General features: G+C 39.7%; 1 protein-coding gene across 6 annotated transcripts in view; it reads right to left on the bottom strand.

The window, feature by feature from the left end:
* Nucleotides 1-25,824, bottom strand: part of CD46 (CD46 molecule) — a 39,004-nt gene extending 13,180 nt beyond the window's left edge. For 3 of the 6 annotated variants that reach the window (XM_070384700.1, XM_070384699.1, XM_070384701.1), the window contains exons 1-6: nt 25,547-25,824; nt 22,069-22,257; nt 21,621-21,723; nt 11,978-12,066; nt 10,891-11,088; nt 1,376-1,558 (exon numbers count right to left, since the gene is read on the bottom strand). In XM_070384700.1, coding sequence (XP_070240801.1) covers nt 1,376-1,558; nt 10,891-11,088; nt 11,978-12,066; nt 21,621-21,723; nt 22,069-22,257; nt 25,547-25,667 — 883 coding nt within the window. In that variant the 5' untranslated portion in view covers nt 25,668-25,824. Of the gene's footprint in view, nt 1-607; nt 650-758; nt 801-914; nt 981-1,375; nt 1,559-10,890; nt 11,089-11,977; nt 12,067-21,620; nt 21,724-22,068; nt 22,258-25,546 lie in introns of all 6 variants that reach the window. The other 3 variants (XM_070384697.1, XM_070384696.1, XM_070384698.1) reach the window with 3 other exon arrangements.
* Nucleotides 25,825-26,053: the final 229 nt, after the last annotated feature.

The raw sequence follows: 26,053 nt of genomic DNA, 5'->3' as shown, positions 1-26,053 counted from the left end.
TGTTGGAGAAGGCTCTTGAGAGTCCTTGGACTGCAAGGACCTCCAACCAGTCCATCCTAAAGGAGATCAGTCCTGGGTATTCATTGGAAGGACTGATGCTAAAGCTGAAACTCCAATACTTTGGCCACCTCATGCAAAGAGTTGACTCACTGGAAAAGACACTGATGCTGGGAGGGATTGGGGGCAGGAGGAGAAGGGGACGACAGAGGATGAGATGGCTGGATGGCATCACCGACTCAATGGACATGAGTTTGAGTAAACTCCGGGAGCTGGTGATGGACAGGGAGGCCTGGCGTGCTACAGTCCATGGGGTCGCAAAAAGTCGGACACAACTGAGCAACTGAACTGAACTGAACTCAAGTAAGGAAGGTTTGAAATCATTTTACACATAAGTAAACATATTAAAGTTGACTTAACTTGCTATCTGCTTGTATCTGCAGACTGCACATAATTTTAGAATCACTCAATCTAAGAACTAAAAAGGCTGTGAATATTTCATTACTAAAATTGATAAATGAGTATAAATCATTGGAATTTAAAAGACTTTGAAAAAAAGATCAAAAGAATGTAAAGGATTTTGAAATATATAAGCAGGAAGTTACTAAACCTGAGACATTGGGAATTGGATGTTGGGTGCTGCGAGTCGACACTGGGGGAAAAAAAACGCAGATAGGATCAAACATTTGGGAGTTACTACTGGCATTTTCACCAGGAATCTAAAAGATTTTTGAAAAAATATATGTAGGAAGTTACTAAACCTGAGACACTGGGAACTGGATGTTGGGTGCTGCGAGTCGACACTGGAAAAAAAAAAAAAAATGCAGATAGGATCAAACATTTGGGAGTTACTACTGGCATTTTCACCAGGAATTTAAAAGATTTTTGAAAAAAATATATGTAGGAAGTTACTAAACCTGAGACACTGGGAACTGGAGGTTGGGTACTGGGAATTGGAGACTGGGTGCTGGGAGGAATCGACACTAGAAAACAAAATAATGGAGACTGAATCAAAAATCTGGGCATTAATACTGTCTTTTCATTCACATGAATTATGCCTTTCATTCTTGACTTATTTAGGTAAAACTCCCTACGCTTCAGTTTACCCTGAAAAATGACTGCTATCCATTTTTACATTTAAGAATGCCTAGCAAGAGACATTTATATACCTGTGTTATGTACGTGAAATGCTAAGACCCTACAAAGACAGAAAATCGCTGCAGCGGATTTCTTGTGAATTTGAAGTCATACAACTATCATAGAAATGAATATAACACAGTTAAATATGAACATTGTTTCTCTTCAGTTTTTCTTGCATCATTGATATTTAATGTGAAAGAAATAAAGAACAAAAACAAAAGGAAGATAGTATTTTTACCTTTAATACACTTTGGTAGCTCAGGCTCCCAAGTACTGTTCTCACCACAGACAACTACACTGTTGCCATGAAGGTTAAAACCCTCATTGCATTTAAGTACAACCGTCGCTTTGTAGTAATATTTTGGTCCAAATCCTGAGACTATGGTTCCATATTCAATGGCTGGATATACACATTTGACCACTGAAAAATTGAGAAATTCCAGAATTAATGGAAAGCCGCTTCTACACGGGACCAGAAAGACTAGTGTGAAGTAATCCCAGGGAAGAAGCAGGAGAGAAATGAAAGATGCTAATTGGGGAAAAAAGAAAAAAGAAACCTTTGAGCATCTGAACTCCAGGTAAAGAGATCTAGAGAAATCTAGCAATGTTTTTTTTTTTTTTTTTTTTTAAAACCTAGAACAGACTGTCATAGTTCATTTGCTTTTCTACATTTTCTTTCCATTACTGACAAGTTTTGAGAACCGTCTGATACCAGATACAAACTCAGGGTAAGGTCAAAAGTAATTTTCTTCAGTTTGAGGATTTTTTTTAAGATCATTCTGACACTGATTACATACCTTGCTCTTTTAGAAAGGTAGCAAAAGCTTTTCTGAGAAGGTAACGTTTGAGCTCAAATTTAAGTTGCAGAGAAGCTAGCCATGCCAAGATACGAAAAAGAAAGTTTTCAGGAGGCAACAACACACAGAAGCTAGAAGTTCAAGATGTAAAGGCAGTGGGGTTAGGGCAGTGTTTTCCAAACGCTCTGGGCTACATCAGAGATCAAGAAACACATTTTATGCTGTCAACCAGTATATAAACCAACAGGCCTGAGATAATCTTAGTAATGGTATGTCCCATTCTGCTGCTGCTGCTGCTGCTAAGTCGCTTCAGTCGTGTCCGACTCTGTGCGACCCCAGAGACGGCAGCCCACCAGGCTCCGCCGTCCCTGGGATTCTCCAGGCAAGAACACTGGAGTGGGTTGCCATTTCCTTCTCCAATGCATGAAAGTGAAAAGTGAAAGTGAAGTCGCTCGGTCGTGTCCGACTCTAGCGACCCCATGGACTGTAGCCCACCAGGCTCCTCCGTCCATGGGATTTTCCAGGCAAAAGTACTAGAGTGGGGTGCCATTGCCTTCTCCTGTCCCATTCTACTCCACTCATAAAAAGTACTCATCCTGACGGTCTCAGTTGACTTTAGTATCCATTAATGGGTTTGGCAGAATTGGGGGAAAAAAAATCAAGAAAACACTTGCCTGAGTAGTGAGTTCAAGAGAACATCTTATGAGATTAAATCCGAATGACAGATAAGGGGCAGATAATATACAGCCTTTTAAACCAGAAGAGTGTTCTTTCTCTTTCTTTGGGTCTGAATTTCCGTCAGGTATCATTTCTCTTCAGCCAGAAGAACTTCCTTATCAATTCTTATAATCCAGGTTGTTAAAGTTGCTCAGTTGAGTATGACCCCATGGTCTATACAGTCCATGGAATTCTCCAGGCCAGAATACTGGAGTGAGTAGCCTTTCCCTTCTCCAGGATAATCCAAGTTGACCAATGACAAATTCACACAACATTCTACATTAAGTGTTATTTTTGGGGTTTTGTTTTTCCTTCAGCATATTAGCAGAAATTGTCTTTTACTTTCAATAGTTCCATGAAAGTCAGCTGTCACTCTCACCTTGGGGTGAGCAGAAAAAGGAGACAAGCTTTCCCGTCTGTTTCTCCCTCTCATTGGCTGCTGCCTCTTTCGTCTCCAGGAGTTCAAACATGCTGTGCTTAGCTTAATTGGGGGTTTCTTGGTAAATTTTTAAAATTTATTCTGCTAAGGGCAGTGAATTTCCCAGACATGTGGGGTTGTTGTTTGTGATCAAATTTACATAATTTTCGGCCAGTATTTCTGAAATGATTTCCTGTGTTGTTCTCTCTTCTGAAACTCCAATTAGATGTATGTTTGGCTGTTTGCTCTTTCTCCCAAAGGTTTCTGTCTCTCTCTCTTGTTTTAATCTTTCTTTTCAAACCATGCTCGATTTCTATTGCCCTGTCTTCAGGTTCCCTGATTTTTTTTTCACTGTTGGGCCAATATGCTCCTAATTGCACCTAATGATTTTCTTGTCAGTTGGGTTTAGTAGATACAAAGTGCAGACAGTAAATCTCACCCTTTTCTAAGGTGTACAACTGTATTAGTTTTCATAAACCAAAATAATCATGTAATTACCAACACAGTAACAAAAATTCCATTATCTCCACATACTTCATGTCACTTTGTATCAACCCTCCAGTTCTCAAGCACCTTCCCCACCCAGCCCAGCACTCATCTGTCTCCTGCCTGATAGTGCTGCTCTCCCAGGATGTCCGAAGAGAATCACAGCCTCTGAGTATGGGTATTTTAGTGTAATGCACTGGAGATTCCTTTGCTGCATGATTCAAGAACTCATTTCTTTTTATCACGGAGTATTATTCCATTGCATGGATACAGATTAGGCTGTTCATCCATTACCAGCTGAAGGACATGTGAGTTAATTCCAATGTGGAATGATTATGACTAACGCTGCTTTGAATATTCTCATGCAGGTTTCTATATAAACATACGTCTTTTTCCTTACATTGCTGAGTTGTATGGTAAGTGTATATTTAACCTTATAAGGGATTGCCAAACTATCTTCCATAATATTCGTATCACTCTGTATTCTTACCAGGAATGCCTTGAGTTCCAACTGCTGTATATTCTTGCCTATTAATCATATTGTTAGTCTTTAGTTTTGGGGTTATTTGTTCAGCTATTCTAATAGCTGTTTACTGACATCTCATTGTAGTTTTAAATTCCATTCTGTAATTTACTATGACACTGAGCAACTTTCCATGTATTTGGGGATCCATATATTTTCTTTGGTGCAATAGGTCTATTCATGTTGCCCATTTTAAAAAACTGGGTTGTTTTCTGATTGTGTTTTGAAAGTTATTTATATTGTAGATACAAGTCCATTAGCAGATATGTACTTTGTAAATGTTTCTTCCCAATTTATGGCTCATTTTATTCCTTCTTTTAATAATGTATTTGAAGTAGAAGTTTTGAGTTTTAATAAGTCCAGTATATTAACCGGAGAAGGCAATGGCACCCCACTCCGGTACTCTTGCCTGGAAAATCCCATGGATGGAGGAGCCTGGTGGGCTGTAGTCCATGGGGTCGCTAAGAGTCAGACACGACTGAGAGACTTCACTTTCACGCATTGGAGAAGGACATGGCAACCCACTCCAGTGTTCTTGCCTGGAGAATCCCAGGGACGGGAGCCTGGTGGGCTGCCGTCTATGGGGTCGCACGGAGTCGGACACAACTGAAGCGACTTAGCAGCAGCAGCAGTATATTAACATTTCTTCTTTAAAGAATCATGGTTTTAGAGTTGTATTTAAGAGTTGTATTTGTGCCTTTGACTAAGGCACAAATATTTCCTATGTGCTAAAGCAAAAACCTTTTGGTTTTAGATTTCACATTTAAGTTTTTGGTTCACTGTGAGTAAATACTTGCAAATGGTGCTAACACAGTGTTGAGGGTTTGTTTGGGTTTTTTTTTGAAAGGTTGTAGTTCTGGACACTGCTGTTCCACGCTCTACATGGCCGACCTCTCACCAACACTGCACTGTCTTGATTACAGTCCTCACAGCAGTGTTTATCAGAAGTCTTGACAGCAGGTAGAACGAGATGACTTTTTTCTTTCTTCCAAATTTCTATTGACAATTCTAGTTGTTTTATTTTTCTAAATAAATTTTACAATCTTTTTGTCAAGTTCTGCTGGGATTTTATGGGATTGTCCTGAATTTATAGATCAATCATAGAGGACTGACATCCTTATTATATTGTATTTTCTAACCCATAATCACTGACTTTTCTCTATTTATTAAAGTCTTGTTTAATTTCTTAGGTTTAGTTATTTTTACCATTTAAATATTTCACATTGTTGCTAGATTTACATACAAGTATTTTGGGTTTTCAAGTTGGTGTAAATAGTACTTGAAAATTTTCAATTTCTATTGGTGTTTTACTAGTGTATAGATGTACAGTTGATATCTGTGCTGATCCTGATAAAACTTCAGTCTTTTAAGTTTTCTACAAAAACAATCTTGTTGTAACTGAATAAAGTCTATATTACTCCTTTACTCTTCAATATGTATGGCTTGTTCTACTATCTGCTGCTGCTGCTGCTAAGTCGCTTCAGTCGTGTCCAACTCTGTGTGACCCCAGAGACGGCAGCCCACCAGACTCCCCCGTCCCTCAGATTCTCCAGGCAAGAATACTGGAGTGGGTTGCCATTTCCTTCTCCAGTGCATGAAAGTGAAAAGTGAAAGTGAAGTCGCTCAGTCGTGTCCGACTCTTAGCGGCCCCATGGACTGCAGCCTACCAGGCTCCTCCATCCATGGGATTTTCCAGGCAAGAGTGCTGGAGTGGGGTGCCATTGCCTTCTCCAGTTCTACTATCTAAGAACTCCAAATACAAAGCTGAGTAGTGTTTTAACAGAAGACATTTTTTTCTTGTTCCTACCTTAAACATAACCAGTCTTTTACTATTAATTGTAATATTAGCTGGGGAATTTTTATAGCTGCCTTTTGTCAGCTTCAGGCAGTTCCCTTATATTCCTCATTTGCTGAGTTTTATAATGAAAAGATGATGAATTTTGTCATGTTTTTCTCTGTGTCTATTAAGGTGGTCTTTTTTTTTTCCTTCAAAGTTTCTTGATATGGCAAATTACACTGATTTTTAAATTTGAATCATTCATGCATTCATAGAATAAACTTCACTTGAGTATGATGCACTCTTATTTTTTGTAAGAAAGGATTTGATTTATTAATATTTTGTTTAAAAGTTTTAGTTCTAAGCCCACTTTGGATACTGTATAACACTTGTCTTGCAGTGTTTCTGTCTGGTTTTGGTATCAGAGCAACACTGTTCTCATGAAATAAGTTAAGAAGTATTCCCATCTCTTTAATTTTCTTGACGACTTTGTATAGGGCTGCTGCTATGTATTCCTTCCTTAAATGTTCGGTATAATAATACCCTAGTGAGGACCTGGGGCCTCTACTACACTTCATGAGGTTTTGGAAAAATATTTATTGAATATAGTGGATCTGCTATCCTGTGTTAGTTTCAGGTGTGCAGCACAGCGATTTACTTGTTTTTTTCCCAGATTATATTCCATTACAGATTATTACAAGATATTGGATATCATTCCCTGTGTGTGCATGCTCAGCTGCTCAGTCGGGTGTGACTCTTTGCCCACCAGTGTCCTTCTCCCATGGGATTATCCCAGGCAAGCGTACTGGAGGAGGCTGCCATGTCCTCCTTCAGGGGGTCTTCCCAACCCGTGTCTCCTGTGTCTCCAGCACTGGCAGATGGGTTCTTTACCACTGAGCCACCAGGGAAACACCAGATAATTCCCTGTACTATGTGGTAGAATCCTTGCTGCTTTATTTTAGGTGTAGTAATTTGTATCTGTTACCCCTATACTCCTCATTGTTGTCCCTAACCAACCCCTTTGGTAACTATGTATTCATCTACTTCACCTGAGTCTGTTTTTGTTTTGTAGCATCACTTGTATTTTTTTATTCCACATTCAAGTGACATCACATAGTATTTGTCTTTCTATGTCTGACTTAATTCACTAAGCACAGTATTCACTAAGTCCGTCCATGTTGCTTATTTATTTCAGGTATAGCAGTTTGTATCGGTTAACCATCCCGTGCTTCTAACTCGCTGCTCCCTCCCCTCTTCCCACTGGTAACTGTAAGTCTGTCTTCTACATCTGAGTCTGAAATCATCTGTATTTTTTTTGATCCCACATATAATATTGTGTGTGTGTTTTGTCTCACTTATTACACTGAGTATAATATTCTCTAAGTCCATCCATGTTGCTGAAATGTATTTTATTCTTTTTAAAAAACCAAGTAATATGCCAATATACACACACAAACACAAAACCTGTTAATCCAATCACCTGCTGATGGGCACTTGAGTTATTTGTCTTGGCTATTGTAAACAGCGATGTTATGAACACTGGGATACTTGCACCTTTTTGAATTAGAGACTGCTTTTTCACATGTATACTCAGGACTGTGTCTGCAGATCATAGTTCTATTCTTCGTTTTTTAAGGAACCTCCAGACTGCTTTCTTTACTAGCTGTACCACTTTCCATTCCCACCAACAGTTTAGGAGGGTTCCCTTTTCTCCACACCCCCTATAGCATCTATTATTTATAGACTTTTTGATGATGGCTGCTCTGAAGCCTGGTGACACGTCACTGTGCTTTTGATTTGCATTTCTCTAATAATTTATGATGGTGAGCATCTTTTCATGTACACGTAGGCCATCTGTATGTCTCTTTTGGAGAAATGTTGATTCGGGTCTGCCCATTTTTTAATTGTGTTGTTTGTTTTTCCAATACTGACTTACACGAGGTGTTTGTGGATTCTGGATATTAACCTCTTGTCATTTGCATCATTTGCAAGTACTTTCTCTCATTCCATAGGTTGTCTTTTGGTTTTGTTGATTGTTTCCCATGCTGTGTTAAAGCTTTTAAATTTGATTATGTGCCATTTATTCCCCCCCACCTCCTTTTTTTTTTGCCTTGGCAAACTGACTTAAAGAAAATATTGCTACAATTCTGTCAGAGTTTTATGTGTCATGTTTTACACTTAGGTTGTTACACCATTTGAGTTTGTTTTATATGTGCAACTTATTTTTGTATATGGTTCTATCTAATTTCACTGTATTATATGTGGCTGTCCAGCTTCTGAAGCACCACTTGTTGAAGAGACTGTCTCTTCTCCATTGTCTCTTCTTGCCTTCTTTGTCATAGGCTAATTGATCGCAGGTGTATGGATTTATTTCTGGGCTCTCTCTTCTGTTCATTGATCTATGGTTTTTGTGCCAAGTATCACCCTGCTTTCATTACTGTAGCTCTGCAGTACAACCTGAAGTTAAGGAAAGGACATACCTAGAGCTTTGCTCCTTTTTCTCAGGATTGCTTTGGCAATTCTGGATCTTTTCCATATACATTTTAGGATTATTTGTTTTAGTTCTATGAAAAATGTCATAGGTATTTTGAAAGCAATTGCATTAAATCTGTAGATTGCTTTGGGTAATATGGTCATTTTAGCAATATTAATTCTTCCAATCCAAGATCTAACAACACAGTGTATTTCTCCATTTCTTTAAAAATTGTTCAGATTCCTTTACTGATGTTTTACAGTTTTCAGTATATAGGTCTTCCACTTCCTTGGTTAAGTCAATTTTAGGTGCTTTTTATTTATTTTGGATACAATTTTAAATGGAATTCTTTTTTTTTTAACTTGGTGTGGCATTTCATTATTTGGGTAAAGAAACACAACAGATTTCTCCATGTTCATCTTATATCCTCCTACCTTGCTGAATTCATATATTAAGTTCTTCCAGTAGCTTTTATGACTAACCTAGACAGCGTATGAAAAAGCAGAGACATTGTTGCCGACAAAGGTCCATCTAGTCAAAGTCACAGTTTTTCCAGTAGTCATGTATGGATTTGAGAGCTAGACTATAAAGAAAGCTGAGTGCTGAAGAATTGATGCTTTTGAACTGTGGTATTGGAGAAGACTCTTGAGAGTCCCATGGACTGCAAGATCAAACCAGTCAATCCTAAAGGAAATCAGTCCTGAATATTCATTGCAAGGACTGATGCTGAAGCTGAAACTCTATACTTTGGCCACCTGATGCAAAGAACTGACTCACTGGAAAAGACCCTGATGCTGGGCAAGACTGAAGGCAGGAGGAGAAGGGGATGACAGAGGATGAGATGGCTGGAAGGCATCACGAACTTGATGGACATGAGCTTGAGCAAGCTCCAGGAGATGGTGACGGACAGGGAAGACTGGCATGCTGCAGTCCTTGGGGTTGCTAAGAGTTGAACATAACCGAGTGACTGAACTAGAGCTTTTATGAAGACTTTAGCATTCTCTATATAGAGTATGATGTCATCTGTAAATAGTGACAGTTTTACTTATTACTTCCTATTTTGGATAAATTTATTTCTTTTTCTTTTCTGACTGCTGTGGCTGGGACTTCCAATACTATGTTGAATAGAAATGGTGAGTGGGCATCCTTGTCTTGTTCCTGAATTTCAGGAAGGCTTTCAGCTTTTTACCTTTGAGTATTATGTTGTTTGTGGGCTTGTTGTAAATGACCTTTATTATGTTGAGATATGTTCCTGCTGTACTCAACATGGTGAGTTTTTATCATGAATGGACGTTGACTCATTTGACAAAATTTCTTTCTGTACAAAGATGGTTCAACATAAGCAAATCAGTCCACGTGATATACCATAATAACAAAAGACAAAATCTTCATGAGAGAAAGGTTTAACCTGTTATATTTACAGGCATAAAGTTGTTTGTTTTATTCCTTTATTGTCATTTAAATGTCTACAGTATATTTCTTGACATCTTTTTCACTTGTGATACTGGTAATCTGTATCTTCTGTTTTCCGTCAAACTGCATATAGGTTTATCAATTCTACTGATCTTCTACAAGAAGCAGGTGTTGATTTCTTGACTGTCTCTATATTATTTCTCTTTTCAATTTCATTGCTTTTTCTCTGTCTTCATTATTTCCTATTTTTGTTTTATTTGCTCTTTTTCAGTTTCTTAATGTGGAAGTTCAGGTTATTGATTTGAGACCTTTCTCATTTTCCAATATAAGTAACTTCACGCTTTAAACATCCTTTGAAGCAATGTTTCTGTTGTACCCAACAGGTTCTGATATTTTGTAGCTTATTTTTACTATGCTTAAAGAAATTCTGATTTCCTTTGTTATTTTGTCTTTATTAATTTTAAGTGTCTTGCATAATTTTCAAATATTTGGGGATATACTAGATTATGTTTTGATTTATACATTCACCCCATTTTTGATCAGATAATGTACTCCAAATGATTTCAATTCTTCAAGATTTGTAAAAATTTTCTTATTGTCTAGAATATGGTAATAAGAATAGTCTCTCTTCACTTGAGAAAATATTTTGCTATTATTCAGTGGATCCTTTCTTTCAAGAGGAAAAATCCCTCCAGTGTCTCCCTGCTTTTTGATCAAGCTCTAACACCTCAAATATTCTTTACAAAAAAGATTTTCCCAAGCATTTATCAATCATATCTATGAGACAATTTACATCTCTTACAATTTATACTACCATTTCCTGCAGCCACATTGTCATACTTCTTGTAATACAAGACAACACCTAAGAAAGTGTGTTGAATTTTGATGCTTTCATGGAAAACAGTCCTAACTCATGCAGACGCACAGCAGTTAGCCATGTATCAGCTGGAACGCCAAGAGCCTGCCGGGTGAGAGGCTGGAAACTCCACAACTAGTTTTTATCTGGTTTGACTGATATTAAATCAAATTAGAAACCAACTTAACAGGAGACTCCAGCATATATGACTGCTTTTACTTATAGGTAAAACTATTTACACAGTTTCTACAGTACTTACAAATTAAGAAGGAAATAAATAGAAATATTATTACCTTTACACTGAGGGGGTTGACTACTCCATTCACCATTTCCAATACAAGTAAGCTTGCTCTCTCCAACAAGTGAATATTCATCTGGTCCATTTGAAGGATCACAACTATAAGTTACTACTTCATTGTATTCAAATACATCCTTGTGGCTATTGGTGTATTTTCCATTTTGAATTTCTGGAGGTGGTTGACACAAAATCTCTTAAAAAGAAAAAAAAAAAAGAGAGAACATGAAAGGCTAAAGGGAAGGGTAAAGGATTAAACAGGATTAGTAAAGTCCTATGAATTGCCTTCAATAAATTCATTACCATATGATTGCTATATGCTAGTTGTGAATCCACTATCCATTTAGAAGAAGCTTTTTATGAGAAAATATATTATCCTAAACTCAAGCTATTAATCTACAAATGAATTTCTAGAATAAAACTCATTTTCTTAAAGTCATGAAATATCTACATGAGATACATACATTTACCTGTAAGGCCAAACTAAGTTTTGTTCTCATCATAAGAGATGCTGACAATTTAAAGATATAATATGATCCTGACTAAAAACAGAACTCAGTGCTAGTTGAGAAATGCTTCATAATTTGTAAATGTATCTGTTTGCTAAGTCAGTTCTTCCCATTAATACCAATTATTACTGTCATTTTCACTTTCATCCTTATAAGTGTATTGTGAAATTTTCCAGAGGCTATAAATTGTGTGATTTCTCAAGGGACTAAATCCTGATGTTTTCCTTAAAGCCAAACATTGAAGAAATTTGCAAAAATGTAAAACAAAACCATTATTTTAGATTTTTTTTCATTAAATATGTGTTATATACTAATAGGTACACATTTATTCTTCTTAAAAATGAATTAATAAATAATTATTTTGAAAAATTTTCAGGATTAATTCAATATAATAGAACTGACACAGCATAACCCATAACATTATATGGGTTATGTCTATACACATTGTTGTTATGACAGTAGACATAACCCATATAAGCAAAAGCTCACAGGTGTCTATGTTAATTTGAAAGTATAAGGGAATCCTGAGGCCAAAAGTTTGAGAATTGCTGCTCTACATTCCGACAACATACTTACTTTCACATGTTGGAGGATTATCACTCCAGTTCACACCAGTTCCAGAAGAAACTTCACAATAAGAAATATTTGTCCCCAGTAAGTAATAACTAAATGAGAAAGGAAAGGTTACTATGTTCTTTAGTAGTTACAAGGTGAACATAATAATGAAAACAATTTTACATGGCTGTTTTTCTGCACTAGAGTAACTGGAGAGAGAAGTTCCTTAAACAAAATATAATGGAAATGCTCACTAAATCTGCAACTTAATCAAATAAAAGTCTCTGCATCTGAATGAATACACATTGGCCCACAGCAAAATGTCTAAATTGCTCTGTCATGCTGTCTGGCATCTTTGCCATATCTGGCAAATGCATCACACATTCACGTCTACGCTTTTGCTCACACCTTTCTACTCCGTAAGAACTGGACAGACAGATGAGGCCCTAGAGCTTGGGTTTCGCCCACCCTGGCCCCCACAGGCTACTCAGAAGCTGCTCTAGTGGGGTGTGCACAGATGCCTGCCTGGGTTCAAGTTCCAGCCCCAAGATCAACCTGTTACCTGGGCTTGGCAAAGTCCATTAAAGTTCACATCTTCAGTTTCCTCATATATGAAAAGGGAGACAATAGTACGTATCTCATGAGACTGTTTTAAGGATTGTTTGAATCAGCATCTGGCACAGTGAGTACTAGGTAAGTTTTAGTTCTTATTAATAGTCTTTAGAGTATTAATACTCAATATATAGGCATACCTCATTTCACTGCTGTTCACTTTATTGAGTTTTTAACAAACTGAAGATGTGTGGCAACCCTGCACCGAAAAATCTACTTGTGTTAATTTTCCAACAGTGTTTGCTCACTTCATGTCTCTGTGTCACATTTGGTAAATCTCACAGATTTCAAACTTTACTACTATTATTATATTTGTTATGGTGACCTATGATTAGTGTCTTTCTTGTTACTACTATGACTCTCTGGGGCTCAGATTATGGTTAGCACTTTTTGGTAACATAGTATTCTGAAATTAAGGAACGTACATTTTTTCATACATAATGCTACTGCACAATTAACAGACTATAATGTAGTGTAAACACATGTAAAAACTCATTTGATCTGCTTTACTGCAGTGGCCTGGAAGTGAACCTGCAGTTATCTCCAAGGTATGCCTATATCTTTCTAATAGTAAAGTGGTTTAGCAACACTACTCAATGAAATCTTCTCTGATCGTTTAAATTCATACTACACTCTTCTCCTGGACTCTCATGGTAAAGATCATGAAAATGATCTACTTGGTGCTTTTCATTTACTATTTTGTTTTGACACCTCTCTATATAGTGTTTCTCAAGAAGTCTACAACTTCCTTGAGTCTCCTGGTACCTAGCAGCCTCTTTCTATCTATTCACCTGATCTCCTACTATTTTCACTTGATCAAGTTAAAAAATACCCAGTGTATCTGCCTGTGCCCACTTCCAGATGACTTTTCCCCAAGGGTTAACGCACTGACTCTACATTATGACACGTTAAGTAAAGGACTCTGGGATGATGGCAAGACAGGTGGCAACAGGAATCTGTCTCCCCACCTTGACGACAGGTTCACTGATAGAATCTGCCTGATTTCCACTGTTTTGGAAATCTAGAATCTCTTCATGACTTGCAATTTGGAGAAGACTTGGACAGGTAAGTTAACTTAATTTCGGTCAATCAGCTTTCAGCACAGCGGCAGCTCCCCACCCCCGATCTCAGCAGCCCTCTGTGCACACGCAGCTGGAGCAGCTTGTAAGTAGCCTGCGGGAGCTAGGGTGGGCAAAAAGGGGCCTGCCCTCCAAGGAGCAGGGAATTTTGCTCTTATCACTGCTGCTTCTACTCCCAGAGGAGCAAAAAAGAGACGGGCAGCCACTGTCTCACACCTCTGCCAGCTTTTCCAAGCTCCTTCAACACTGGCCAAATGATTTCCAAGAGATTTGAAAACCAGCACCCCTTGCTGCCTCCTTCACTTTTTTCCCCCCCATTAGCAGAAGTGTGAGTGAAAGTGACTCAGTCATGTCCTACTCTTTGCAACCCCATGGACTATACAGTCCATGGAATTCTCCAGGCCTCAACACTGGAGTAGGTACACTTTCCCTTCTCCAGGGGATCTTCCAACCCAGGTCTCCCACACTGCAGGCAGATTCTTTACCAGCTGAGCCACAAGGGAAGCCCAAGAATACTGGAGTGGGTAGCCTATCCCTTCTCCAGCAGATCTTCCCAACCCAGGAACTGAACCAGGGTTTCCTGCATTGCAGGTGGATTCTTTACCAGCTGAGCTATCAGGGAAGCCACTAGCAGAAGCTGGACGTTAAATACTAGGATATTCCAAAATAATTGCCATGTGGGAAAAAAAAAAAAAATTAGAAAGCGACTGTGCACGCCCAGAGAAAGACTCAGAAAAGACCTGAATCGGCACTGAGATGCCACACAATAATCAAAAACAAAATCAAAACAAAAGAGGGGCGAATCTGATTTTTCAGAGTTACCACATTGTTAGATTTCATATATCGATTCCACAAAAAGTCACAAGGCATACAAAGAAACAGAAAAAGAATCTATGGCTCATATAATGGAAAGATAAATGAAAAGAGCTTTTTTTCTGAAGGAGACCTTATGACAGATCAATTAAACAAAGACCTTAAAGGGGGTGTCTTGTGAAGTCACTCTCTCTGGAAATAGGTGGGTGCTGGTTCTGCCACCCCACTTTTTGTCCACAAAGCAGCCAGACAGTAGACCCACAGATGCAGATCTTTGTGAAGACCCTGATGGACAAGACCATCACTCCTGAGGTCAAGGCGAGTGTCACCATGAAGAAAGTTATAAAGTCAAAATCAAAGACACGGGGCATCCTGCCTCACCAACAGAGTTTGACTTTTGCAGACAGACAGCTGAGGGGGCCAAGCTCTCTCAGACTATAATATCCAGAAAGAATCCACACGTGGGGTGGCATCATCAAACCTTTCCTCTGCCAGCTTTTCCCGGAAGTACGACTGTGAGAAAACAATCTCCGCAAGCGCTGTGCACACACGCTGTCACCTGCCACAGGAAGCGAGGCCAGACCAACAACCTGTGCCCCAAGAAGGCCAGTCAAATACAGCCTCTTCACTGGCTCATCTCTGCCCCACAGGGCGGCCCCCTACTTTGGCTCTGTGGACCTGGAGCCTCAGTGAAACTGGGAAGAAATAAATAACAGCCGTTAAGATGGACAAAGAACTAAAGGAAGAAATATAGAAAGTCTAGAGAACAGTGAACCCAGTGGAAATATCTATTAGAGACAGAAAACTAAAAAGAACCCAAAAGTAAATTCTTGAGTTGAAACTTACATTAATGGAAAAGAAAAAGTCACTAGAAAAACTGAAGGCGTATTTGAGAAAAAAGAATTAATAGAACTGATATAGGGTAACAGAAATTACTGACTCTGAGAAAGAAAAAAGATTGAAGAAAAATGGATACAGCCTAAGGAATCTGTGGGACCCCCAACTATGGGGCTCTCAGAAAAGGGACAGAGAGAATTCTTATAGAAATAACGGCTGAGAATTCCCCAAATTCCATAAAAGACATGAATATGAATATGTCAAAAGCTCAAAATCCTAAGATGAATACAAAGAGACCTGCATAAAGCCATAATAAAACTTTCAAAAACAAAGACAAAGAATACTGAAAACTGCAAGAGAGGAGAGAAACATCACATGTCAAGCATCGTAAATAAGATCATCAGCAGATTTGTCATTAGAAATTCAGAGTTCAGAAGCAAGTTATTGATACAATTAAAAAAAACCAACTCAACCAAAACCCCTCTATCCAGCAAAACTGAGCATCAAAAATGAGGGACAATTTAAGACATTCCCAGAATTAAAAACTTAAGAAGTTTGTGACCACTATACACTCAAGAAGAAATGTGAAGGGAGTACTGAAAAGGGAATGAAAGGTCTCAAAGTCTTAAGCATTAAAAAAACATAGAAACTCAGCAAAGGTAAATATAAAAGCAATTATAAAAGCTAGCATTACTGAAACAGTGGTTTGCAACTACAAATTTTGTTTTCTATGTGATTTAAAAGACTAAATTATAAAATAAATAGATTATTAAAGTAGAAGTTAGCATTACAATTAACTGTGTAGACAGCAGTATGATATCAACAACCAGAAAGGGTGGGTATGGGGCGGTAAAGGACTGATTATGTAATTTATCGAATTTAAGTTGGTATAAACTCAACCTGGAGTGTTGTAACTATATAGTGTTTTTTTGTTTTGGTCACGCTGTGAATCTTATTGGACTCACAGCTTGGATCTTAGCTCCCCAATCAGGGATCGAGCCTGTGCCCCCTGAAGTGGGGGTGAAGAGTCCCAACCCCTGGGCTACCAGGGAATTTCCATGTACAGTATTAAATGTAATTTCCAAGGGTAACAACAAACAATACAGCCATAGGATATATACGTAAAAGGAAATGAGACAGGAATTTAAACATTTCACTACAAAAATCAACTACACAAAAAGACAGTAATGCAGGAAATGAAGGACTAGGCGAAAAGCTACAAAGTATACAGAAACCAAACAGCACAATAACGGCAATAGGTCCCTCCTTGCTCCAACCAAATCCTGTCTGCAAGAGACTCGCTTGACAACACAAGACATAAATGGAGTGAAAATGAGAGCCTGGAAAAAGATATTAGTAACCGTAACACAGTTGAGTAGGTACACTAAAATCTGACAAAACAGACTTTAAATAAAAAAAAAAAGGCTACAAGAGACAAAGAAGGAAATTTTATATTAACAAGGGTTCAATACTGCAAGAAGACCTAACAGTTATAAACATTTATGCACCTAATGACCTGCCATCAAAATATATGAAGCAAGAAATGACAGAACTGAAGGGGCAAAAAAACATTCCTACATAATAAGCATTTCTCCAATATTAGTTGGAGACTGTAATACCTAATAATGGACAGAACGACTACACAGGAGATAAACAGAGGACCTTAATAAGAAAACCACCAGATCTCAGAGACATACGAAGCACTCGAGCCAACAAAAACAGACTCTACAGTCTTTCCAGCAGCACGTGGGGCATTCTCCAGGATAGACAATATGCTAGGCTATAAATAAGGAAACAATGTTATTCAAACATAATTAATTATTTAACAATAATACTATGTTTATTTTATGCTACAAATTAAAGTAATAGATTTTAAAAGGTAGATATTACACAAAGTATATTCTTTGACCACACTAGGAAGAAGTTAAAAATCATTACCAAAAGGAAAACTGAAAATTCATGAAACTGTGAAAGTTAAACAGTATGTTTTAAATCAACCAATGGTTCAAAGCAGAAATCAGAGTGATTAAAACATACCTTGACAAATGGGAATGAAAATATAACATATCAAAACTTATGGGATTTAGTGCCAAAGGGGAAATTTATACCTATAAATGTTTACATTAAGAAATGGTACCTCTGAAAGTTCAAACTAAGTTTACAAGTTAAGGAACCAGAAAAAGAAATAAATCCAAGGCTAGCAGAAGGAAGTAAATAATAAACATTTATTATGGTTTAGTTGCCATATTAGAACAGAGATAAACAAACAAAAACAGAGCAAAACAATAGAGAAAAATCGAAGAAACCAAAAGTAGGTTCTTCAAAAACTGCAAGAGCTGAAAAACCTTTAAATAGACTAAAAGTGATTAGACTCAAATTACTAAGTCAGAAATAAAAGTGGTAACGCCACTACTGATTTGACAGAAATAAAAAATACTGAGTGTCATGAACAACTTTATGCCAGAAATGGAAGCACGAGATAAAACAGACAAACTCCTAGAAACACAAAACCTACCACGACTTAATCACCCAAACAGATAGGCTGAATAAACCCTAACTAGTAAGGAGACGGGAGAAGGAAAGGCAACCCCCTCCAGCATTCTTGCCTGGAGAATTCCGTGGACAGAGGAGCCTGGTGGGCTGCTGTCCACAGGGTCGCACAGAGTCAGATATGACTGAAGCGACTTAGCACGCATGCATGCATTGGAGAAGGAAATGGCAACCCACTCCAGTGTTCTTGCCCGGAGAATCTCAGGGACAGAGGAGCCTGGTGGGCTGCCATCTATGGAGTTGCACAGACTCAGACACAACTGAAGCGACTTAGCAGCAGGAGCAGCAGTAAGGAGACAGAATCAGTAACCAAAAATCTCTCAATAAAAAAAAAAATCTGGATCTGATGGTTTCACTAGTGAATCTAACAAACATTTAAAGAAGTAACACCAATCTTTCCCAAACTTTTTCAAAACACTAAAGCGAAGGGAAGTCTTCTGAGCTCATTCTATGAGATGAACGTTACCATGATAGCAAAATTTGACAAAGACACAATGAAAGTTAGATCAACAGCCTTTAAAAACACTGATGCAATTAACCTCAACACAATACTAGTAAACAACTCAACAGCATCTTAAAAGGATTAAACATCATGAGCAAGTGAGAGTTATCCCGAGAATGCAAGGGATGGCTCAACACATAAAAAAGTCAATCATTGTAATAACCACATCAAAAGAATGAAAGAGAAAAAAAGCACATGATCACCTCAACTGAGGCAGAAAAGAACTTGACAGAATTTGATCAGAACAGGCAGGGACAGCTACTGTTAGCACTTTATTCAGCATGGTACTGGACGCTCTAGCTAGAGAAATTCAGCAAGAAACAATATATATATATACATTTCTACTACATAGAAAACCCTAAAGATTACACACACACACACAGAAACAAAAATACAAATGTGGGAACTAATAAACTCAGTTTATTATTGAGTTTATTGGGCTCGATAAAGGACAGAAATGGTATGGACCTAACAGAAGCAGAGGATATTAAGAAGAGGTGGCAAGAATACACAGAAGAACTGTACAAAAAAGAACTTCACAACCCAGATAATCAAAATGGTATGATCACTCACCTAGAGCCAGACATCCTGGAATGTGAAGTCAAGTGGGCCTTAGAAAGCATCACTATGAACAAAGCTAGTGGAGGTGATGGAATTCCAGTTGAGCTATTTCAAATCCTGAAAGATGATGCTGTGAAAGTGCTGCACTCAATATGCCAGCAAATTTGGAAAACTCAGCAGTGGCCACAGGACTGGAAAAGGTCAGTTTTCATTCCAATCCCAAAGAAAGGCAATGCCAAAGAATGCTCAAACTACCGCACAATTGCACTCATCTCACACGCTAGTAAAGTAATGCTCAAAATTCTCCAAGCCAGGCTTCAGCAATACGTGAACCGTGAACTTCCAGATGTTCAAGCTGGTTTTAGAAAAGGCAGAGGAATCAGAGATCAAGTTGCCAACATCCGCTGGTCCATGGAAAAAGCAAGAGAGTTCCAGAAAAACATCTATTTCTGCTTTATTGACTATGCCAAAGCCTTTGACTGTGTGGATCACAATAAACTGTGGAAAATTCTGAAAGAGATGGGCATACCAGACCACCTGACCTGCCTCTTGAGAAACCTGTATGCAGGTCAGGAAGCAACAGTAAGAACTGGACATGGAACAACAGACTGCTTCCAAATAGGAAAAGGAGTACATCAAGGCTATATATTGTCACCCTGCTTATTTAACTTATATGCAGAGTACATCAAGAGAAACGCCGGGCTGGACGAAGCACAAGCTGGAATCAAGACTGCCGGGAGAAATATCAATAACCTCAGATATGCACATGACACCACCCTTATGGCAGAAAGTGAAGAGGAACTAAAAAGCCTCTTGATCAAAGTAAAAGACGAGAGTGAAAAAGTTGGCTTAAAGCTCAACATTCAGAAAACGAAGATCATGGCATCTGGTCCCATCACTTCATGGGAAACAGATGGGGAAACAGGATCAGACTTTGTTTTTTTGGGCTCCAAAAACACTGCAGATGGTGACTGCAGCCATGAAATTAAAAGACACTTAACTCCTTGGAAGGAAAGTTATGACCAACCTAGATAGCATATTCAAAAGCAGAGATATTACTTTGCCAACAAAGGTCCGTCTAGTGAAGGCTATGGTTTTTCTAGTGGTCATGTATGGATATGAGAGTTGGACTGTGAAGAAAGCCGAGTGCTGGACAATTGATGCTTTTGAACTGTGGTGTTGGAGAAGACTCTTGCGAGTCCCTTGGACTGCAAGGAGGTCCAACCAGTCCATCTAAAGATCAGTCCTGGGTGTTCAATGGAAGGAATGATGCTAAAGCTGAAACTCCAGTACTTTGGCCACCTCATGCAAAGAGCTGACTCACTGGAAAAGACCCTGATGCTGGGAGGGATTGGGGGCAGGAGGAGAAGGGGACGACAGAGGATGAGATGGCTGGATGGCATCACCGACTCGATGGACATGAGTTTGAGTGAACTCCGGGAGTTGGTGATGGACAGGGAGGCCTGGCGTGCTACGATTCATGGGGTCGCAAAGAGTCAGACACGACAGAGCAACTGAACTGACTGAATAAACTCAGTAAAGTACCAGGAGACATAGACAATACTAAAAAAACAGTTGCATTTCCAGAGATATCACATTTATCCTTTAAATTCACATTTTTAAAAAAGGCTCAGTATGCTTAATATATACTATTAAGAGAGCCCTGTAGAACAAAGGCTGTTATTAAACACTCGGTACCTCTTTGAGATGCTTCACTCCTTTGTAGTAGTTTCAACAATAAGGTTTTCCAACTAAAAGATCCTGATGAAGATTACTGTCTAAGCTAGCCAGGTCAGCTTTGGTCTGGTAACATCTTACAGATTACTTCGATATAAGAACAACTATAGTTGGCTATTCCACTTCCCAGTTTCATAAACCCTATTTCAAATCCCAGATTTGGACATTTTATTGACAAAGACAGTGCACTGTGTTGTCAAGGATACAGTCACCGTGATTTTTCAATGTTTAATACACATACTAAATTTTGTGGACTTCCCTGGTGGCTCAGACGGTAAAGCATCTGTCTACAATGCAGGAGACCCGGGTTTGATCCCTGGGTCAGGAAGATCCCCTGGAGCAGGAAATGGCAACCCACTCCAGTACTATTGCCTGGAAAATCCCATGGACAGAGAAGCCTGGTAGGCTGCAGTCCATGGGGTCGCAAAGAGCCAGACACGACTGAGCAACGTCCCCTGTAGTCACCTGTATACTAAATTTTATACTATCTCACTTTCCTTCAAGTTAAATTTCTATTAGTTATTCATCTTTTCAATCTTCATAAAAAGCCCAAGGTTATTTGGCTACAGTATGACTTACATATAAAGCAAAACTGAAATCAACTTTACAGCAATGCTTGCTGCTACTACTGCTGCTGCCAAGGCGCTTCAGTCGTGTCCGACTCTGTGCGACCCCATAGACGGCAGCCCACTAGGCTCCTCTGTCCCTGGGATTCTCCAGGCAAGAACACTGGAGTGGGTTGCCATTTCCTTCTCCAATGCATGCATGCATGCTAAGTCGCTTCAGTCATATCTGACTCTTAGTGACCCCATGGACTGTAGCCTACCAGGCTCCTCCGTCCATGAGATTTTCCAGGCAAGAGTACTGGAGTGGGTTGCCACTGCCTTCTCTGACGGCAATGCTTAAGAGAGGCAAAATGAAAATGGACTTAGTCATACATAACCTTATTTCCTCTAAGGAGCAGCCTACTTACCCATTATTACAAACATAGTGAACCTCTGAGCCAAACTCAGTACTTCCATTTACAAGGATAACTTGGCCATTTGTGGGATCAGCTAGGTTAGGACACCGTCTTCCTAAAAGCAAAAGATCAAACTTGTTTTATACCCATTTCAAAATAGATCTGAATCAAATTCAAAATTCTATATGGCTTGTTTGAACTCATGGAAATATTATTACTTTTATTATTATTTTCTTGCTTTAACTATTATAATGCCACATAAGATTCTTAATTACCCAGGCAACCAATTGTGACGAAAACAATTCCCTGGAGATTTTTCAAAGCCTGAATGCATGGCTATCTAAAAACCTACGTTCACATGAGAAAACGATCATTTCAGTAGTAAAATACGTACTCTAAAATGTGTGAAAATCTCTAGAGCAATAAAAAGTTTTTTGAATTAAAAAAAGATTTTACTTACTTTTACAGCCCTCCTGGAGAGACGACCATGTATTATTATCCTGACAAACGAGAGCCAGGACTTGACCAGGAGTTATTGGCTGGAAACCCAGACGACATTCATGCAGAATCTGCTCCCCAGGACTATAACTGGGTTTAAGGGTACCCTGGGGCTTCATAGAGACAAATCTTGGTGGATCATCACAGGCATCTAGGAATAGAGAGAATAAGAGCATGAAAATAAATCGTTTTGTCTTATTCACCAGACAGGGACTGTGGCCTGGCAACAGACAGGTAGTACAGGACAAACGGAAAAGTTCTTAGCAAGATTTTATACATGCCTTGCCTACTTTAAATAACCTATGAGCTTCTGGCCTGTTGGAGAATAAGATGAATTTTAATTCAGCAGTAAATGGAAGAGACAGCATCAATGTGCCTGGTTCTGAAATGTAAATATGTTTATAGGTCCGTATCCTTCCCCACTTCTTTCTAAATTCATCATCTCAAAACTCACCTCTCTTCTAAGAAGTCTCCTATAGCACTATGCTCAGATTATTCTCCCAGAGTTTGAAACACAAACATATCAGGCTGTTTTCTCTCAGAAGACACGGGCCCAGAGGGCAGGAATCAGATGCCTTCTTTTTCTACTAAACTGTATACTCAGTTGTAACTCAAGATATGCTGTGGTAAGAGGTGAATACAAAATACGCATTGAGGGATTAATAAATCAAAATAAATAGGGACCAAAGTATTTCAAAATACTTCATTTGTTTTCTATTAGTGAACTGAACATTTTTTAAGTGATATATAGAGACACTATAAATATCAAAATACAATATTTGGATAGCATTACATGAAAAAAAAAGTGTTCTCCTGGATATTAAATATAATTTCATTTTCCTTCACAGATCAATCCTTCAGAAGCTCCCTAAGGTAGCTGGGTTGTTTATCCAATATATCCTGACGTAAAGCTACTATCCTGATACGCTTTTAGAGTTTTTTACTTCTGGGGTTTTTGCGGGGAATGTTGGGGGAAAATTTTTTCTCCCTAGAATAATGTCATTTCTATTTCAGCAAGTCCTCTTCCTTTTAAGTACCTGGGCACTTGACAACCTAACAGGTCTGTTAGAAAAATTATATAAAATAACGTGATGGAGACACATCAAGTCCTAAAGAGCTAAAGGAAAGCAGAGGCCTCGCTTACAAGGAAAACAAGAGACAGACCTATTTTGATCCCTGAGGAACATTTACTTCCTTACTCCCTGGATCTAGGTCTTACTTCAGATTGAGAGAATTCCAAACAAGTGAAATATCACCCTTCTTTCCCTCATATTCTATATTCACTTTCCCTCTAAATTCTTTTCCATCATATTCTAAATTCTAAACTTCTCTCTCAATACTCATCCAACATTTCACTTATAACATGTCTTATATCATGTCAAGTGAATTGTTTCAACATTTATCAAATGTTTTCAACATTTCTACTTTGCTGATCATGATACATGAATTTTCTTCAATTAACTGCCCATAACAAACCAAAATCAAAAAGTCACAGATATTAACATTAAATTTACTGAATACTGAGGCACACATTCTATTTTTTATAACAGAAAAGAATATGAGCTAGAAATGTTATATAATTCCATTTTAGATAAAAACACACATCATCATTCAAGAATATCCTGGAAGCACCAAGGAAGAACTCAAGTGACCATGCATATGATTAAATTATATGTGTTCTTTGCTTTATGCATTCAATTTCAGTAACTATCCTGAAAGCATAAAAAGAAGGGAGAATTTCTGATATGACTCTCACATACAGTGTATGGAAAAACAAATGTCAATTGGTTTTTTTAAACCATTCAACTAACTTCAAGTATCTCTTCCCAATAACATGCATCATGAAAAACATGCTTTCAACAATACGCAGTTTAGAACGTTTGCTTCGGAAATCAGTGGATTATAAGGTTCATACACTGTGATGACTGAGTCCGATATCGTATTTGTTTTATAAATCAAATTTTCCTCTCTTTCTCAGAATACTGAATTCTTTTTCCTATAAGGATTTTCAAACGCTGCCAGCATCAAAAAATCGTATCTTGACTCAATTTTTCCTAGAGAATTTACAATGTAAACATTACCAGGCTGCAGTGCTATGCTTTGCCTGATGAGTTATAGTCCATGGGGTCACAAAAGAGCTGGAGAACACTGAGTACACACACACAATGCTATACTTTAACAGGTGCCATTATATAATTCGAGAGGCTGCATTCAGAAAATTCTCCAGTTTTCCAGATGAGTTTCAAGAAAGGTGAAATAGTCTCTACTATGGGTCAAGAGAACTGCCCACTTCCGTACACTTACAAAAGTTGTGTAAACACTCCCTACTTGCTTGCCAAAGTTATAAAAATAACTCTCTGAGTCTAGCATAGGCCCACATCCCTGCCCAGATGGTACCTTTGGATAATCACCGTCTCTAACCAAAACCAGAACTTCAGTGAAACCGAAGACTCCCTTTTCTGTCTACACAACCTATTTTTAACTTTCCTTTGCTTCCTCAAAACTGAGGCTTTAACATCTATACCTATCCATTTTATCTCACATTCTACTCATTTCTAGACCTTAAAAAAACAAACAAACAAACAAACAAAACATCTACCAGGTTCAAGCAAATAGCCAGCCTCCTTCTAGGTAAATTCAGCCTCATTCTCTGTCCCTCAGTAATTGAGAGTTAACCTGCCTGTACCATCTGGAGCTACTGATCATTCTCTTAGCTCCCTCATGCCTGAAAAGCTCTCTTTCCTTGCTACCTATATTAACTGGGTACCAAGTTGCCTGTTAACCTGAATTACAAAAAGCGCCCTTTTCCCCTTGCAAACCTTCTAACCCTAGCCAGGGCCTGCTCTCAGCATAGACAACGGGCACCACATGGACTCCGCAGGCCCCCACTTTAAAGGCAGGAAGCTTTCCTGTTCCGCATTCGGCCCAGCTGGACTGGCCACTTCCTCAAAGCACATACCTGGGCACACCTGGCCCGGACTCCCCTAATCCTAGACAAGCTCCGCGGGGCACCAGGCATCACCCCGCCCCGGAAAAAAAACACAGGGCCAACTCTCCCAGGAGACACAGCAGCAGCCTAGCAACAACCCCGGACACCGTCACCACCCTGCACGTCGGCTCTCGCCTTACCGACTGGATCAGTCCCAGAACCACTCTGGAAGCTTCGGCGGGGGTCCCAACCCGGCCCCAGCTAAACCCGCCAGCCACACCACCAAGGAAAGCCGTCTCCGTGGTGCCCACCCCACCCACCCCTCGGTACACCTTCCAGCCCACCCACCCCTCGGTACACCTTCCACCCCAACCCCTGACGATCGCGGGGGGACCCGGCCCCGCGCCTGCGGCCCGAGCCACGAAGGCTCCCAAGCAGCGTCCAGCCGGCCGGCCCCCACGCTCCCCGGGCCCGCTCCAGTCCCCCTCCCCGGCCAGGGCGCACACACTACCGGAGGACGTGGGCAGCAGGAGCAGCGGCGCCAGCAGAAGCACCCAGGCGAAGCGCCCAGAAGAAGCCAGTCTTTCGGGGCGGCGGAGCGGCGCCTTCAGCGGGGTGCAAGACGCCCTCATTTTCGGGGAGACCAGCGGGACACCCAAGACTGCTCCGCAGAGACCTTGCTGAGTCCAGCTCCCCGCGATACAGGACCCGGACGCACCGGCGGCGCGGGCAGCCTGAGCCCGCGGCGCACCCAGAGCCTCGCGGCGCACCCAGGGCGGAAGTGACTCCGGAGAAGGGGGCGGGGCCGATGGACAGGCGGCCCCCCTCCCACAGGCCTGCAGGCCCCGCCCATGAGCGGGGAGTGCCGCGCGTCCGGGGGACCCTGACAGCCTCTAGCTCCGCCCCCTGACTGCCTCTAGCTCCGCCCTCTTGCGGACCTACCCGGAAGCTGCTGCGGCTTGCGGGAAATAGCTGGTTCCCCCGGGCCTAGCTTTGTTAAAGGGACTGTTAACGCCCT

This window comes from Bos mutus, chromosome 16 (assembly GCF_027580195.1).
Source record: "Bos mutus isolate GX-2022 chromosome 16, NWIPB_WYAK_1.1, whole genome shotgun sequence".
Taxonomy (NCBI): domain Eukaryota; kingdom Metazoa; phylum Chordata; class Mammalia; order Artiodactyla; family Bovidae; genus Bos; species Bos mutus.
Note: the sequence above shows the minus strand (reverse complement) of the source record. Positions and strands in the feature narration are given on the sequence as shown.